Source organism: Spinacia oleracea, chromosome 4, assembly GCF_020520425.1.
Source record: "Spinacia oleracea cultivar Varoflay chromosome 4, BTI_SOV_V1, whole genome shotgun sequence".
In the NCBI taxonomy this organism is placed as follows: domain Eukaryota; kingdom Viridiplantae; phylum Streptophyta; class Magnoliopsida; order Caryophyllales; family Amaranthaceae; genus Spinacia; species Spinacia oleracea.
Genome location: NC_079490.1, coordinates 182,668,684 through 182,684,751, shown reverse-complemented (window position 1 = coordinate 182,684,751; position 16,068 = coordinate 182,668,684). Strand labels below are relative to the sequence as shown.

The window sequence follows — 16,068 nt, the reverse complement described above, 5'->3', positions numbered from 1 at the left end:
TGATTCCCAATACATTACCTCCCAAATTTCTCCCGCGAAATTTCTCTCCTTCACTTGCTGTTCTTCCCAAAAACTCCAAAACTCGAATCAGATTAGTATTTTCCCCTCAAATTGGCCTCAAAATTACTTTCCCATATCACCTAAAATCCAGTTTTGTCCAAATTGTGTCCCAAATTCTACTGATCCTAGCGTTTTTGGAAAAATAATATTAGGGTTCTGCGTGAGAATATTAGGAAATTCTTTGCTGTACACACGGTGTGGAGGAAGGGATTGTTTCTCTTCATTTTATGCCTGTTGGCGCAGGTCGCAATCAAGAAGGTTGAGTTGAGGTAACAGGAATTTCTGGTAATCATCGGGTGATAATTTTGTTGAATTTTTTCGTTTTCTTTGTGTGCTACTTTTTCTGGAAATCGACTTTTATGTGTTTCTTTTTTTGTGATTATTGTTGTTATTATTATTGTTGTTGATGGCGATGTATGAAGAAATTGATTAATTTGACATGAAATATTTTCAATTTTTTGTATTTATAACTAATTGCTTTCTATTAATGTCTATGTGTAGTTAACAGTATTTGAGTTATTCAAAATCACTACCCTAAAACTATGAGATCAGCTTTAGATGAATCTGCATCATATTTTCTCTAAACAGCGCTTACTCTCTTAGGAAGGCCATCAACCAAGGGGTAAAATCTTCTGTAAGCCTTAAATTATTTCCATCAGGGTACAGAATGCGAGTCGTTATTCTTCTAAGCTCTAGATTATCCAGGCATATCATTAAATAACCTTGATAATCTGTTTAACCAGACCTCTAATGTTAGTACTTCTCTGCTTGAAGAGTCACTGCCATGGTCATTCTCTAGACCAGTCTGGAGTTGCAGTTTGTACGAGCTAGTCCATTCATCCTGCAACTGTCATGGATGTATTTCAATCCGCGTCTATCTGAACTCTGAAGCCATAAACTTCACTCTTGGTGAAAAATTTACAATGGAAGATCAGTTGGTCTCCGCTCCATTGATCTAATCTTCACACAAAAATACTCTTCTCAAAGAGTTTGAGCAACTTGGCTTGGTACTTTGGTAGGCGAGGTTGTCAAGATCATTCAGAAAATGATGATCAAGGGTCTGAAGCCCGATAGTATAACACTATAACTTATTAAGGTATAGACGTGTGATATTGCCAGGGTGGCAACTTGGATGAAGCACTTAGTCTGATACATAAGATGACTCTTCAAGGCATTTCACCAAGTATTACTTCTTACAGTATTTTGCTTGACGGTCTGTGTAAGACGAAGCATTTCGACAGGCACGGAGAATCTTCCCGAATTTAGTCTGTAATGGAACAATTCTCGCGAAGCTATGTACAAGGGGATGACGCCTGAGACAAGAATGTACTTTCATACCCTGACAAAATGTGATAGCTTTCATTGTTGGTCTGTATAATATAATGATTCATGGATGTGTGAAGTTTGGTAATAATGGAGGTGTTGTACTGTTATACATGCAACTACTAGAAAAGGGTATTAAACAGTTATCACATTAAACTCTTTGATTCATGGTTTTTGTAGAGGAGGAAGACTAGGGGTGACTAGAAAGTGGTTAAGAAAGTTGCTTGATGGAATTTTTTTAAACCTATGATCAACTCGCATGGAAGCTTTTGTGATCACCTAAGGTGGTATGATGATTTCTAAATGTAGAATGATTGCATTAGGCTCCTTAAGCGATGTGGGCCTTGTAGCCTTTTAGGATTGAGCCTTAAGATTACATCCAGGGACGGTGATAGTGTCAGCTAGAGATAACTATCCGGGTTTTGGCGAAAAATATAATGGTTGCTTGATATGAATGATGTCCTACACTACCAAAATGTCGTGTTTTCGGAATTCCCTCTACCTTTTCTTTCTTTTTTTTCCTCAATGGTTTTCAATCTTTTCACTTGTTCTTTTATTTATTTTTAGTAATAAGAAAAAATAATATACTCCCCCCTCCCTCCCACCTTCTCAAGAGAATTACCTGGCTTCGGAAGGATTCATCTCTTATTAGATCCTTTATTCCTGTCTGGTATGATTTGTTGAAGTTTCCCACTCATCTGGTAAAATATTCTCACTCACATTTTGATCTTACTCAATGTCAAATATGTAACTTCTGAATTTCTTAAAGATGTATTTCTTGAGAGCTAAATATTTAATATATGGAACAAAACAGAAGGCCAACTGAGATTCTGGGCCTCATATTACTTCTGCAATCGAAATCATTTAACTGCATTTTGATCCTAGAGAAAGAGTTGCTCTGCTGGTTAATGTGCTCTTTTTAAGATGCATGTTGTCCGTGTTTTACTCTTGATAAATGAGTTGTCTCATGCATGTATGACTGATATTTCTCCACAGTCCAGTTTTCCCTTTCTGCAATCACACACAGAGAGTCAATAGTTTTCTTCTCTTTCAACTTGTTTATAGCACTGTCATATGACGTATGATTTTGTCAGCCCTGGTTGCTTGCTCGCGGGAAAGGGTAGGAGTTCAGCGTTGTTGGTTGTTTTCTTTACCTGAATGTTATCTCAAGTATTATTTGATGACATGCAAATCTTGGAGTGATATGGATTACTTTGACTTAGCTATGAAAGATGCTTGAAATTATTAGTAGCAAGACATGGGAGTATTTGCAGTCAACTGATCTTTTGCTGGTCTGAATTTTTCCCTGTCCTGATTATTTGGGAAGTGTATGACGAGCTCCTCCTTAGAGAAGTTGCAGAGTGTGTACAACAAATGTGTTTGTTGATACTTCATATTCTTGATTCTAGAACTCTGGCTAGGAAAGTTGCTTGTCACATCATTTTAAAGGATCACCTACACAAGATGCTATAGGGAAGATGCTGTATAGTGGTTTCAATATCTGTCTACTGATTGGCTTTCCTATACTGCCCTAGGCCCTTCCTAGAAGGTGGGTCTAGGGACTCCTTGTGGAGTTGTAGGGGGTGAATTTTGTTAATTGGTGAACTTATCTTTTGTACTGTTGGTAATTAGTAACAAGAGAATCGTTTTCTCATGTTGACCAAGCTATAGAATCTAATTGGTGGTCAAAGGATCATCATCTCTCTCTAGCTAAGCTTTGACGTAGGAACGTTGGTCATATATCTGTATTAAAAACGTACACGAAGTGACGGGATAAAATTATACTTCTTATTGTAAAATGACCATTAGGTGCTAGATATTTTCGCTTAAAATTCTTTTTACTCTTCTCACCTTAACATTGTCCGTCTGTTATCCCAAATTCCCTACTAAGTGACTCAGTTCTCTCCTTTGTATCCTTCTCATGTTAACCCAACTTCCAACAATACTAAGACAGACCTTGTACCAAGTGATTCATTTTATCTATTCACAGTATTATGCTGAATGCTGTAGTGCTTCAACGAGCCTGAATACGAATGACTTAAATATTAGTGGCTACCCTCCAAGGAGCTTGAATGTGAATCTCTTCAGTTGTAGTTTATTTACTCAATTTTTAAGTTGATATGCTTGTTTTCTTGTCATTATGGTTGTCTATAGTCCCTTTTATTTTCTTTTCTTTTTAAAAATTGGATGTATTTTCTTCATACCCTGAAATTGTGCTGTTCATAACAAAATATTTTAGAATATTTATTTTAGAACTGGCATCATATTGGTACACTTCGTATTATACTAAGTATATAATATGAATTTGGGTAGAGTAATATCAGTCAAAGGAAAGAGTAATCAAATTCTAACTAACAGAATAATAGTAATGTGACTAATGTCTCCATTGTCTTTTATATTCTCAACCCCCAAGGAAAGTTGTTTATGGGAGGAAGAAGGCAAGACTAGGGACTTGTTTGGTGAATGACTTTTAACAAGATTTTTGTTAGTATATTTCCTTCTAGCATATCAATAGGGTCAAGCTGCAACATAAAGTATATTTGTTTTGGTCTATTCAATTGGCTTAAACGCTGGCTTTTCTTTCCAAAAACGAAAAATCTAGTTGTTGTATACTATGAGGTCCTGGATGGTATCAAGTAGGTGTTTTTATATGGAAAATTGCACTAAAAGTGCCTCTTTTGTGAAATTATATATGAATGAATGAGAATCCAAGTTGATATTTTTTTTTTATGTATGATGATTTAACTTGCAGATGCAGGAGAAGTTAGTAATCCCTCTGTGGAACAAGCTGCCCCACGAGAAAGAAAGCATGACGTCTCAGGTGGCAGGTAAAAAAATACTACTTCGCATTATAGAATATGTTTGTTTTGTGGGGGGGGGGGGGGGGGTGGGTGGGTGGGGGTGATGGGAGGTGGTGGAAGAGGTGAATCAGTCTGAAAGACTGATCACAAGAATCTGACTCTGAAGACTCTGGAGGAAGGGGAAATTTGTAGAACCATTATAAATTTATAATTGATGCTGTAAATCCACGAAAAAAAAATTGTAGAAATTTGTTGAACCATTATGACCGTTGCTCATTACATTTGGATGAAGATGCTCCCTTGATAGATCCAAGTCCATGGCCTGTTTAAATTGAAGTTATTTTCATTAGGAGATATAATGAAGGATTATACATCACATTGACAGTGCGCTTTTTTCTCCCTCCATCCGTTAAATAAAATATACAGTATGTATCTAGTTAAGGGAGGGAGAAAATGTAATTTATTTATTTTCTCGCTCTCCATTAAATTGGAGTAAATCAATAACTCCAGGCCTATTTTCTTGTTAATCAATTGAGTTTTTATTTATACTTTTAAATGAAGCCGTTATGAAGAAAGCACATAGGATGATAGAAAGCCTTTCTGCCTCACTTTCATGTTGAGTTAACTGTTTATTACTTAAAGTCTTATACACAGGGGCTATGATCACATAATAGAATCCAGTAAATTCCCAGGCTTGTAATGTTTTTTTTATGACATGAAAGTGAATGTGCACATTCTAGAACACATTTATTAGTTTGATGCACCTATAAGTTTACATCATATAAGTGAATGTGCAAATTTCCCAACTTCCCATGTTAATGAAATATTACTTCCTCGATCAGGGCTTCAACATAAAGACTTCTATACATGCATGAATGGTGCTGTTATGTGGTCAGCTTAGAGGAGGCCGTGCCCACATCAAAGATTACATTTCTTCAGGTGATTCAGTTTACCTTCTTTGCTTTGCTGCAATCTGTTGTGATAAGAGCTATGAGCCTCTCTTGTGAGTTCTGAGGGTCTGACTTATGTTGAGACTTCTAGCAGTTGCTGATTATTAGTAGATAAAAATATCCACTCATGGTTTTATGCTTGAAGTTACGGCGTACTATTCATACAGTTCTTAAGAAATGTAGCTAACTGCATTTCATTAATAAATTAATAGTTTTAAACATGCCTGAAAACGTGACACTTGAGTATATTTGGCTATTTGCAGATCAACAGATGTGTCTTCTAATTTATTCCTTAAAATAATGTCACAGATAATCTCGAGTGCTTACATCAACCCTGCAACTCACCAGAGGCAGTTGTTTATATTTAAGCTTATTTCGTCTTATATTAAGTACTAACAATACTCTTCTAATACTTGATTTTTTTGACAAATTATTCGTACAGAACATCTGCTTCTTTTTCAAGTTTTTGGTACTCCAAGCTGGGTCAATTCTTTCACCAGCTCATCAAGGGCAGCTGCTGAACTTCCGCCAGCTTTCACTGCCTCTAATGCCTTGTTACTCATTGCTTTTGCCCTCGCCTTCTGAGGTATATCTTGACCAAGTGACTCGTAGATGATTCGAGCCAATGCATCCGAGTCAGGCACCGTGTGTTCTCCTTGACAAAGTTTCACTGCCAACCCTGTATACTCTACTAAAAGCTTGGCATTGATAAACTGATCAGCCTCCATTGGCCAAGCCAACAGCATCACCCCAGCCGTTACACTCTCCAACAACGAGTTCCACCCACAATGACTCACGAACCCACCTACTGCTTTGTGGTGCAGTATCTCCACTTGTGGGGCCCAACCTCTTAGCACCATACCACGATCAGAGACCCGTTCGTCAAATCCATCTGGGACCTGTTGACTGGACACTGACTTCACCACCCATATGAATCGGGTCTTGCTTCGCTCCAAACCTAAAGCCAGAGCCCTAATTTGAGGTTCTGTCAGCAGCTTTTGACTTCCAAAACAGACATACAGCACACTACCATCAGGGCATGTATCAAGCCAGTTGAGCACCTCATATTTGGTATCTGAACTCTTGGATAAGCCTATTAAGCTTAAGGGGCCAACGTTGTATACACGGTGATGACCCAATTCCTTTTGTATGTTATCCAAATACTCTCCTTCCAAGGCGTAGAAAGAATTGTAAACATATCCCCAGCTCTTGGAATTTGCAAGCATACCTTCCTTGACAATCTCCCAGTCAGGATCACCATCCCTGAAATTTCTAAATATAGAAGGAAGATGGTGTTGAGGAAAGGAAGGGGATAAGGGAAGACCTGGAAATTCAATAATATCTGAAGAATGAAGTTTGTCCAAATGCTGCCATAGATGGGTAAGAATAGAAGTCAATAATGCAGCAACTGAGAAGAAAGCAATTCTAGGAATGTTGAGGTGTGTTGCCCATTGTTGAGTACACCCAAGGAAGAAATCAGAGAGGATAGCTTGAGGGGGGGAAGGGTGAGCCTGGAACCACTGGATAACTTCCCCTTCGAGCTTGCTAAGGGAAGCCGTGACAGGAGCATTACCGGAATTTCCAATATCCTTTATATTCTCAACCCCTGGAGGAAGTTTAGGGTGGGGAGGGAAGGGTAAGACTAAAGTATCAATGGAAGTTGAGTGGGTTGAGAGGAGTGTGGTTAAGGCAGGGAGATTTTTGGGGGTGATTAGGATTGTAATTTTAAGGCCTCTTAGAGCTAATTGATGGGTTAGATCCAGGAGGGCAGGCATGTGGCCTTGAGCAGGGTATGGAAATACTAAAATATGGGTGGTGGTGGCAGCCGCAGCGGTGGCATCTTCAGTAGCAGTGGTGGCCATTTTTTTAATTGAGTACAGGTTTGATGAAAAAGGTCTTTGATTCCCCCCTTTTTTGTAATTATTGAAATTGTTGTACCATCCACATTTTCCTGTTTTTTAGTGAAACTGTTTTTGTGTTAACTGATAATGTGAATTCATTTCTTGTCCCCTAATCTGTGCCTTGTCTGTTCTGGGAGCATTTGTAGTCCAGTGACTGTAACGTGACTATGTGTTTGCCAAGGGTTTTAGTCCAGTGGTGGCTTTTTACTAGAATGCCAACATTCTCCATTATAACAACTCTACGCTCTATCTTAACCGTCCTTTAAAATCTTTATATATTTTACACAAAATTTTCAGAATTTTTTAGGGAAATGAAAAAAGAGGAAATGATTTTGACACTTTAAAGGTTAAGTTTGGCATTCTCCCTATTATGAGGGTGAGTTTATCCCTAGTCTTGAAGGGAGTCTTGAGGTGAGTCTCAAGCCTAAATCTTGGGATAATGCGGTAAAAGGCTACACCAAGTCTTGAACTGAGTTTGAAAATCCAAGACTCACTTAAGACTCCACTTTTTTCTTCCTCCAATCAAATCATGTCACATCATCAAACGTAATTTATCTTATTTCACCCAATTAAATTATTGATGGTTTATGTATTATTTTGTTTCATTTGCCTTTAAATTTATGTTCTAGATCTTTTGAATTTAATATGTTGTATTATTGTTTTTTAATTTGTACGGAATATATGTCAATTTCAAAATTAAGCTTTTTTTTTCTCGAATTATTAATTACTTTGTTTTAGAGGTAATCAACATGGGCGCGGCCCGACCCGGTCTGAAAATTACCGGGTTTTGGGCAGAAGATTCCGTCCCAATTTTTTTTTAAAAAAACTTTGCGGCCTTTGGACAACGCAAAACAACAATTTTAGTTATAAATTTGGCATGGCCCGAAATTGGTTCGAAAACCCCGCTATTTTTGGCCCTAAATAGCGGGCTTTGGGCATACAAATTGGCTCGAAGCTTGGCCCGGCTTGGCCGGCCGACATAATGGACCGATTTTTGTGTCCTCGGCCCGACCCAAACCCGGTCCGGCCCGCATGTTGATCAGGTCTACTTTGTTTGTATATAAGAAAACATAGTTTCAATATTATTTAGAAAATGTACCAAAAAGAAAAATATATACATAAAATATTATTTTAAGAGTTAAGTGAGTCTGAGATGAGTCTGGGGATAATGTGTAAAAATAGGGTGAGTTTTGTGTGAGTCTGAATAATGAAAAAGTTAGTGGAAAACTGATGTGGCAGAGTCTGAAGATTAGAAGTGAGTTTGAGGATAAACTCACCCTAAGGATGAGTGTCAAAATAAATCTTTACAGTGTCAAAATAAGTTCTCTCAGAAAAAAGTGTGCTTTGGGGAAAGAATTCCAGCTTCAGTTAATAGTAATACCGTCGCGTTTGCATAATCTGATAAAATCTGGTTGATATACACGAATACTTTGTACTCCGTAGTCATTTTATTAGAGATTACTCACATATTGTAAACAGTAGAAAAAAAAATGTTGCTTCTTTTTCGGAGACTAAACTCTAAAGTATGAACTCGTATTCAGCATATATATAGGAGTAGCAAGGAAATGTGAGTTGTAAAATTTCATACACTGAAACCACCAACTTGTAAAATCATATTCTTCGAAATGATATACATACCAAGTACTTCGTACTTTTTCTTATTGCGCAGTACATGTGATTCAAATGGCGTATGCACAACAAATAATTTGCACAACCAAATGACGATATACTCAGTGAGTCAGTGCCAGTGGACATGAAATCTGTATCGCCCTGCTCTAATAACAATTACAAGCCACAGGGATGATAAATCTATCATAAAATTGGGCAAATAAGGTTTTTGGATATTTCTAACATATTTAGAGGTATTTTGGTGCTTTCTATAAGAGGGGTATTTTTCAAAAAAAAAAAGAAAAACTTGGGCTTACAACAAAATTTGTGATATTTAGACGGTCTGCCACTCCAATGCAATGTGTATAATTCCATTCCTTGAATTGATTAGATTGTATTTCTCGTTGAGCCGTCCATTGTTCACAACATCAGCAAGAGCGATCTCCACCAACCCGAGTGATTCCTGCAGAACACAATGACAAATGCTAAATCGACATGGAATAGAATTGTACAACTTCTATTTTTACATGGGAAAATTGATTGAGGAGCATATAGCATGTTGTTTACTTTTCTTGTAAAACCAAAAGTTCTACGCTTGCTGAAAATTTCAACGCACAACTTTCCATGCAAAGGTGCCTCGTCAATTATAAAACTAAAGTGTTCATCCCACCGTGGATTCCGACTCTTCTTGATAGTCTGCAAAACCAACATATACATACATACATACATGCATCAGAAAAAGAATACTGTGGTGTATTTGCCCAAAAACTTGTAGGTAGTAATAAACTGATATATGAACAAAAGTATTTTGTAAAATGAACGAATGTAGGCGATATACTTTCAGATAATAATTATAGTATGATACTGAAATTGTTTTAACCTTATATCTATGAGAATGAGAGAGAGGTTATCATCAGAATTTAGAAGGAAGTGACTGACCTTTGTTTTCTTCTTTTCACCAGCGAACATGATCTGAACATAAGGGTTGGTGTGATGCTCTCCCTCAACATCTTTAGCCGATATGACAGAAACCAAAAGTACACCATCTTGATTACTGACAGAGGCATGATCTGATTCTCTATCCATGATGCTTTGTTTCCTAGTCAGTTCATCCCTTGGTGTTCCAAAGCTGTCACTCTCTAACTTGAAAGGATCGAAAGTTAGCTCAACTACAAGCTGCCCCCTTGGCTTCTTATCAGGAGAATCGTCTATATCAAAACTCTTTAGTAAATCAAGGGTAAAAAGCTTCGTCTCATGGGGAGTTAATTGACTTAAAGGTACTGCTTGCATCCCCAGTTTATCATGTCCTCCAAACTAGATGCAAAAGATCGAAGAAACAGCATTACATTACATTACATACAGTTGTGACATAATTAAACTATATTCCAAGTATATGCCTTTAATAATGAGGAGCATAGAAAGAAAAACCTTGTCCCAGTCATAAACTTGTAGCTGAAGAACTTGGGTTTCAGGATCTTTGACGATTAGCTTAAAATCCTCATTCCACTCTGGATTCAAGTTTTTCATCTTCACAGATGTTTTTTTTGCTGGCCTTTTTAGACCACTCAGCCTTAATTTAACATAAGGATCGGACGTTCCTAAAATATCCATCTTCAAAAGCTTCATTGCCCGGATAACTTTCACATGTAATATGCCAACAGGCTTCTGTAAAGCAGCTCTACAAGGAAATATAACAAAAATGAGATACTTCCTACTTAAAAGATACTTTATGTTTGCCTATTTACATAAATCACACTTCTATGAAGGAAATTAATCTTACGTAGAAGTATCAAGAACGGGAATTACAAGTGACTGGGGCCAATGGTAGAGGCTTGCAACTTGTTTCTTGATAGTTTCCTGCACGTAACTAGACTAGTCAGTCTGTTAAACAATTATCTACAATTTGGACTACTGAGCCAAAATGTATCTCCTACCCATTAAAAAATCCTATGATTGCAGCATTGCACCTGAACTAAGCGATAAAGACCAGGTATAGACATGATATCTCCTCCAAGAACTTTTAGTCCAAAATCCACATGCGGCTGCAAAATGCATTTTAGTTAAACAAAGGAAGTTTCTAACATATAAAAACATGTTTGAATAGGACAAATACCTGTCCCATTAGTGAGACCACTATGCTAGCGAAACATGGGAATGTTGGAACAAGGGGTTTGAAGTGTATCCTTGGATTAGCGAATACTTGTGCATCCAAAAGCTGAAAAAGATAGATAATTCATCATTTTTAGGATGATTGTGGGTCTTAATAAATGAATTGGAAAAAAAGTACCTGATCAGCCAATTCTTACCTGAAACCTGATTTTTACAGACATCAACTTTACAGCCAACACTATGTTGGGATTTCCTGCCCATCTAATAGCTGGCTCCAAGACTAGTTGTTTTTCATTCGTCTCATATACTTTCATACCTGCAAAAAGCATCCAGTGAAATGAGAGGTTCAGATGAAACTGAAGAAATAGATTGATCTGGAATTAAATTTCACTAGCAGCTGCAGACATTGAAAGGATACCAATTTTAGTTAAGCAAGAATAAACAAAAATATAGGTTTCCTCTCCTCTAAATGATCTATGATTCCGATAAGAAATAAAGAATTATCCTTTGACTAAAGATATCAAAGATGATATGCTATCCGTAAACAAAGACTTTTAGAAGGATTGAATTTTAATGAACAAACATTTTCTTTTCGTCCATTAAAATCAGAAGATATTACGGAAGTGTGATATAACCACTGATCCACTGAACTCTCAAGTACCCTCAACAGCATCAGTATTGAGGATTATCAGTCTGGAATAGCAAAAGTAAAACTACAAGCACACCCTCAAGAAACTGCAAACTTCTTAGCTTTGTGGCAATATAATTGAATCAAACCTAAGCCCGCACCAAACTGAATAGAACACAAAAGAGCCACAAACTGACTGAGCTTTGTGTAATAAAACTGAGATCAATCTCAGAAGCAGTGGGAAGAATATACATGTGCAGTAGCTTAGAAAACCCAAAATTTATCTGATCTGACATAATATATGATTATATGTTAATGCAATTCTGGAAACTAAGAGAGGAACAGCAATAGTATGCCTAGAAGGATGGAAAATAGCAGACCCAGACTCCCAAATTGACACAAGTCACTAGGACCTGACCAAGCTGAAAACAGCTAAATGTGACACCAGCTGATATCATAATCTACACCTGAACACAAAAGCTGCAAATTTGAATAGTAAGTAATAGTACAAAGCAGAACACCAAACTCTGACCGAATTACATACCTTTATATATCATCTACACATCTCTATAACAGAAAACACTACAGCTTTAAAAAAAAAAACTCTCAACTGATATTGTAGAGATCCAATCAGTTTTTTTAGAGTTGCCTCAGAGATTCAGAGAACCTGCTAGACATTTTAAACATAACTTCCCTATACATGTATTCACTAGATATAAAAGAATCAGCAAAACATTCACAGTATCTTTTCAACCGAATTATATTAACAGTTTCAGTTAAGAGCATAGTAAAGCTGAGCCACATCTGACTAGTAGTACTTTCTAATGTCCGATTAACGAACATTAGAAAAGGTTGTACTCATATTTATTTATTAAGAATTAATTCAAAGGATTATGATGTAAGTAAAAGAATCATAACCAGAGATATTTTGCTGCTATATTGGCCATCACAAATCTATCACCCCTTATTTTCTGCTACTTTAATTCCTCAAAATGGGGAGAAAAAACACTAGTTTTCTCTAATGCTAAGTCAATCACGTAGCATAGTTCATAGAAAGATTTGTTTCTCCACACACAATATGAGCTATAACATATGCCGTATATGTTATTAACTAACCAAACTGCTAAAGCATACTCACCATATAAAGTGGGTGGAAGGGTTCCAAGACTTATATTCTCAAAATAAATGTCTTTTATCTGATACTTTCCTATGTAATCTGCAAATATAGGCGTTGCCGTACTTCGGATTGTATTGCAGATTGCCTGTTCATGTTGATGAAAAGGACATTAGAGATTTAAAGTTTACACACTCACAAAGTCTTTTAGTCAAGATAAACTCACCTTATCAAGATAAGGCCACATGTCCAACAAGAACTTGTTCAGCCAATCTACCTGATCATACATTGAAGCTTGCTCAGTAAACCTTCATTTTATAGGTAGTTGTTAAGAAATCTGAAAAGTGCTACTTACTCGCTCATAATCAGGACTTTTTACCCAGTTTGGAATATCGGGTAGAACACTTAACAGGGTATTTGTATCGAAATCCTGAAGTGGGGTGATAACTGGTTCCTGCATCCATTTTAACTAGCTCATTAGTATTTAGACAATTTAAGACCACTGTCGATGCAAAAATAATTTGAAATTTTCAACCGGACTAAGCAAATTGAATAAGATTGTTAATATGATGCATCTGAGCAACTTGTCATCCCTTTAGACATTAGACATCTAAAGTATTGCTGCTGGTACTGCAGAGCTTCTTAATCCATAACATTGAAATAAATCACATTGTACTGTTAATTGCAAATGTCCAATTATTACATTTGAACAACAGATGCATCAAAGCATCTCAATTCATTATAAAAATAATCAATACTTCCGGACAGTAGATTAGGAGACCGTAACAACCAGAATGCCTCGAACGAGACTCTCAACTCTTGCCTATGGACGGATGTGGGATATAATAGCATCCAACCTCACACCTTCAATGAAAGAGTAGTTGTTTATTTGACCCTTGCTCAATTAAAGGCTGCTACTTTATTAAGAAGTAGAGGCCCTTGATTGAGTACATGCTACAATGAATTTATTAAATTTTAGGTGTACAAGGTACTGCAGAGGCAATGGTTTCAACTGGTGTTAATAAAATCCATTCATAGGTCATGAGTACCACCCCAAGAGTTTACCAACTAAGCTAGTAGACAGCCACGTAACATATCATCAAATTGTAAAGCTGGAAAACAATTATTATAATAGGTCATCCAGACACAAAATGCAGGAGCATGCACCATTGCACCTAGAAATAAAATACAGCCAAGTTTTATTCTGTTTATACTACAGCTATACATATATTAAAATAGTAATCAGTAGGACAACATAAGAATCAAATAGCTGAATATTTTAACATCCCTAATCATTATTATAATATTGAAGATCTTTGCAACTACTATCTGATATCTGTCCACTCAAAGGAAGATACAGCATCAAGTCATCAACCCATATTGGCCATATCTTTACCCTTTTCTACGGATAGAAATAATAACATCAGGATCTCAATAGACCCAGATAAGGTCAAAGAAACGACGAAATGTAAACATGGAAGAGCAGGAAGAGCAATCCCTCCTACTCAACATGACATCACTGACAACTATCAAACAAACAAGAACTTTAACCATTGAATCAACCAACTTAACCAAAAGGCAATCCTCTGAAACACCAACTTAGCCAAAAAATTCAGCTCCGGATACCCATTGGATGTTTACATAATGACCAATTCCTTCCCTTTTTTATTCGAGATTTAGTAACGAATCATATCAAACTCAAAAGCTGGAAGTAGTCAAGTAGATTAACCAAATACAAAAAATAATGGTTTTGCCATTATGATGATCGCTCTTTTAACATGACTACTAAAAAAAATTAACTGAAAGAACTAAAACCCAAGATCAATATCAATATATCAATCAAAAAATAACCAGAATATAACAAAAAAACTACAGAAGATCACATATTTATAACTTACAAATACAAAAATAACAATTCAGTGAGACAATTAATCAAACAGGATACATGCATGCATTACATTACCTCGACTTCTTTAGGCTTGGAATATATAAACAGGAAAAATCCCACAACAAGCCCAATTGGTAGACCAATGCCAAAACCCAGAATTCCTACAAAAGTACCCACAAATCCCATATCTGTTTTCCTCAAGATTATCAATTTCTTTAGATATGAATGATCATTTTTTTATTTACTTTTTACAGAGTGTAGCAAGAAAATTAGCAGCAGTATTGAATAAAGAAAGAAAGGATGTTGAATGTGGGATTCTGGGGTTTGGTGAAAATAGTTGGATTTTGCAAGGAATTCGAAAACGCTACGACAACACTTGCCTTTCGCTCTCAGAGAAACCAATAATATTTTGGTTTATTTTTTTGAGGGGGGTTGATAATTGAGAAGAATTTGATATGATGGGGATTCTATGTCGAAATTCCCCACGATAGAATAATAATGTTGATGAAAGTTTGAAAATGTGAATGAAACATAAATGAATTAATTGAAAGGGATTTTTTTTTCTGAAATTAATTGTTTTATACTTTTATGTGGTGAGTGATGACTTCATCAACCAAATATAGTTTACTCCCCACACATTCAAAAGATAATATAAGCCACTTAAATTAGTTCCACGTGTATTAGAGATTTAGAGTCGTAAATTCTTTCAAAAATCGTATCTATTTTAAAATGACGCATTTGTTTATGATACGGAGTAATAAGTTCAAATATACTTGATATGTGTTTCACATTTGAAAAACGAAAGTAATATTAGAAATATTGAAATTTTGATTAAAGCACGTGAAATACATAAAAAGTAAGGATATTTTAGACGTTTTAGTCGACATCAAACTAATCACTGGTTGGGCTATCTTCCATGTAATAGAGATATAAGCAATTAGTTAAATTAAAAGTGAAAAACAAAAAGTAAGTAAAATTTAGATTACTGGGAAGAAATTGGGGAAAAAGGTTATCCGAAAGTACAAGAATCCTTAAATTTTAAATAGTTATTCAAATTTTGATTAAATAGTTATAGAATAAACAATTGTAACTTAAAACATTTCTTACAAGTTATAAGCAAAGTAGGTACAAAAAATAAAAAAATTTACACAAATTATGCAAAATTACTCAAAATATTAGTTTAACGGTAGTTGGTTAACCAATTTTATTCTTAAACTGGATATGTAATAAAATTTATATTATGGACAAATTGCGTAATAAAGAAATTTATTAGTGAATTTGAAATGACTAAAAAAACTCGAATTATATGTAACATTCTGGGATATCGCTCGGGCCACTAACTAGTTAGTTAAACTAAAAGTGAAAAACAAAAAGTAAGTAAAAAATTATACTACTACGAAGTAGATTTTTCCTCTTTTTTTTTTTTGGACATAAGCTAATTAAGAGAAGGTTTACAAAAGTAAACACCTGGTGTTTAGAGGCCATTATTGAGAAAGTAAAACAAACGAAATACATAGGTTCTTCTGTTGTCGGCCCCTGAGTGTTGAAAATATCTTGTGTTACACCACCAACAAGGTTTATTTGCGCCAAGGCCACTTGAGGTTGTGATTTCCTTATAAAACGTGGAGGTGAAGTTGGAACGGGAAGTAGTTGGGGAAAAAGGTTATCCGAAGTACAAGAATCCTT

At 35.9% G+C, this 16,068-nt stretch overlaps 2 protein-coding genes across 2 annotated transcripts; both read right to left on the bottom strand.

Annotated features, from left to right (window-relative positions):
* Nucleotides 1-5,390: 5,390 nt before the first annotated feature.
* LOC110783718 (UDP-glycosyltransferase 89A2) lies at nucleotides 5,391-7,164 on the bottom strand. The gene has a single exon (XM_021988071.2). It carries the CDS (start codon nucleotides 6,994-6,996, stop codon nucleotides 5,593-5,595), a length of 1,404 nt encoding a protein of 467 aa, XP_021843763.1. The 5' UTR covers nucleotides 6,997-7,164; the 3' UTR covers nucleotides 5,391-5,592.
* A 1,426-nt stretch (nucleotides 7,165-8,590) lies between these two features.
* On the bottom strand, nucleotides 8,591-14,898 carry LOC110783717 (synaptotagmin-3). The gene is made up of 12 exons (XM_021988068.2): nucleotides 14,458-14,898; nucleotides 12,850-12,948; nucleotides 12,721-12,771; nucleotides 12,519-12,642; nucleotides 10,950-11,068; nucleotides 10,757-10,858; nucleotides 10,611-10,685; nucleotides 10,424-10,500; nucleotides 10,072-10,321; nucleotides 9,583-9,957; nucleotides 9,211-9,339; nucleotides 8,591-9,106 (listed from the first exon to the last, which is right to left on the bottom strand). The coding sequence occupies exons 1-12, from the start codon at nucleotides 14,566-14,568 to the stop codon at nucleotides 8,978-8,980; spliced, it is 1,641 nt and encodes a 546-aa protein (XP_021843760.1). The 5' UTR covers nucleotides 14,569-14,898; the 3' UTR covers nucleotides 8,591-8,977.
* Between the last annotated feature and the right edge of the window lie 1,170 nt (nucleotides 14,899-16,068).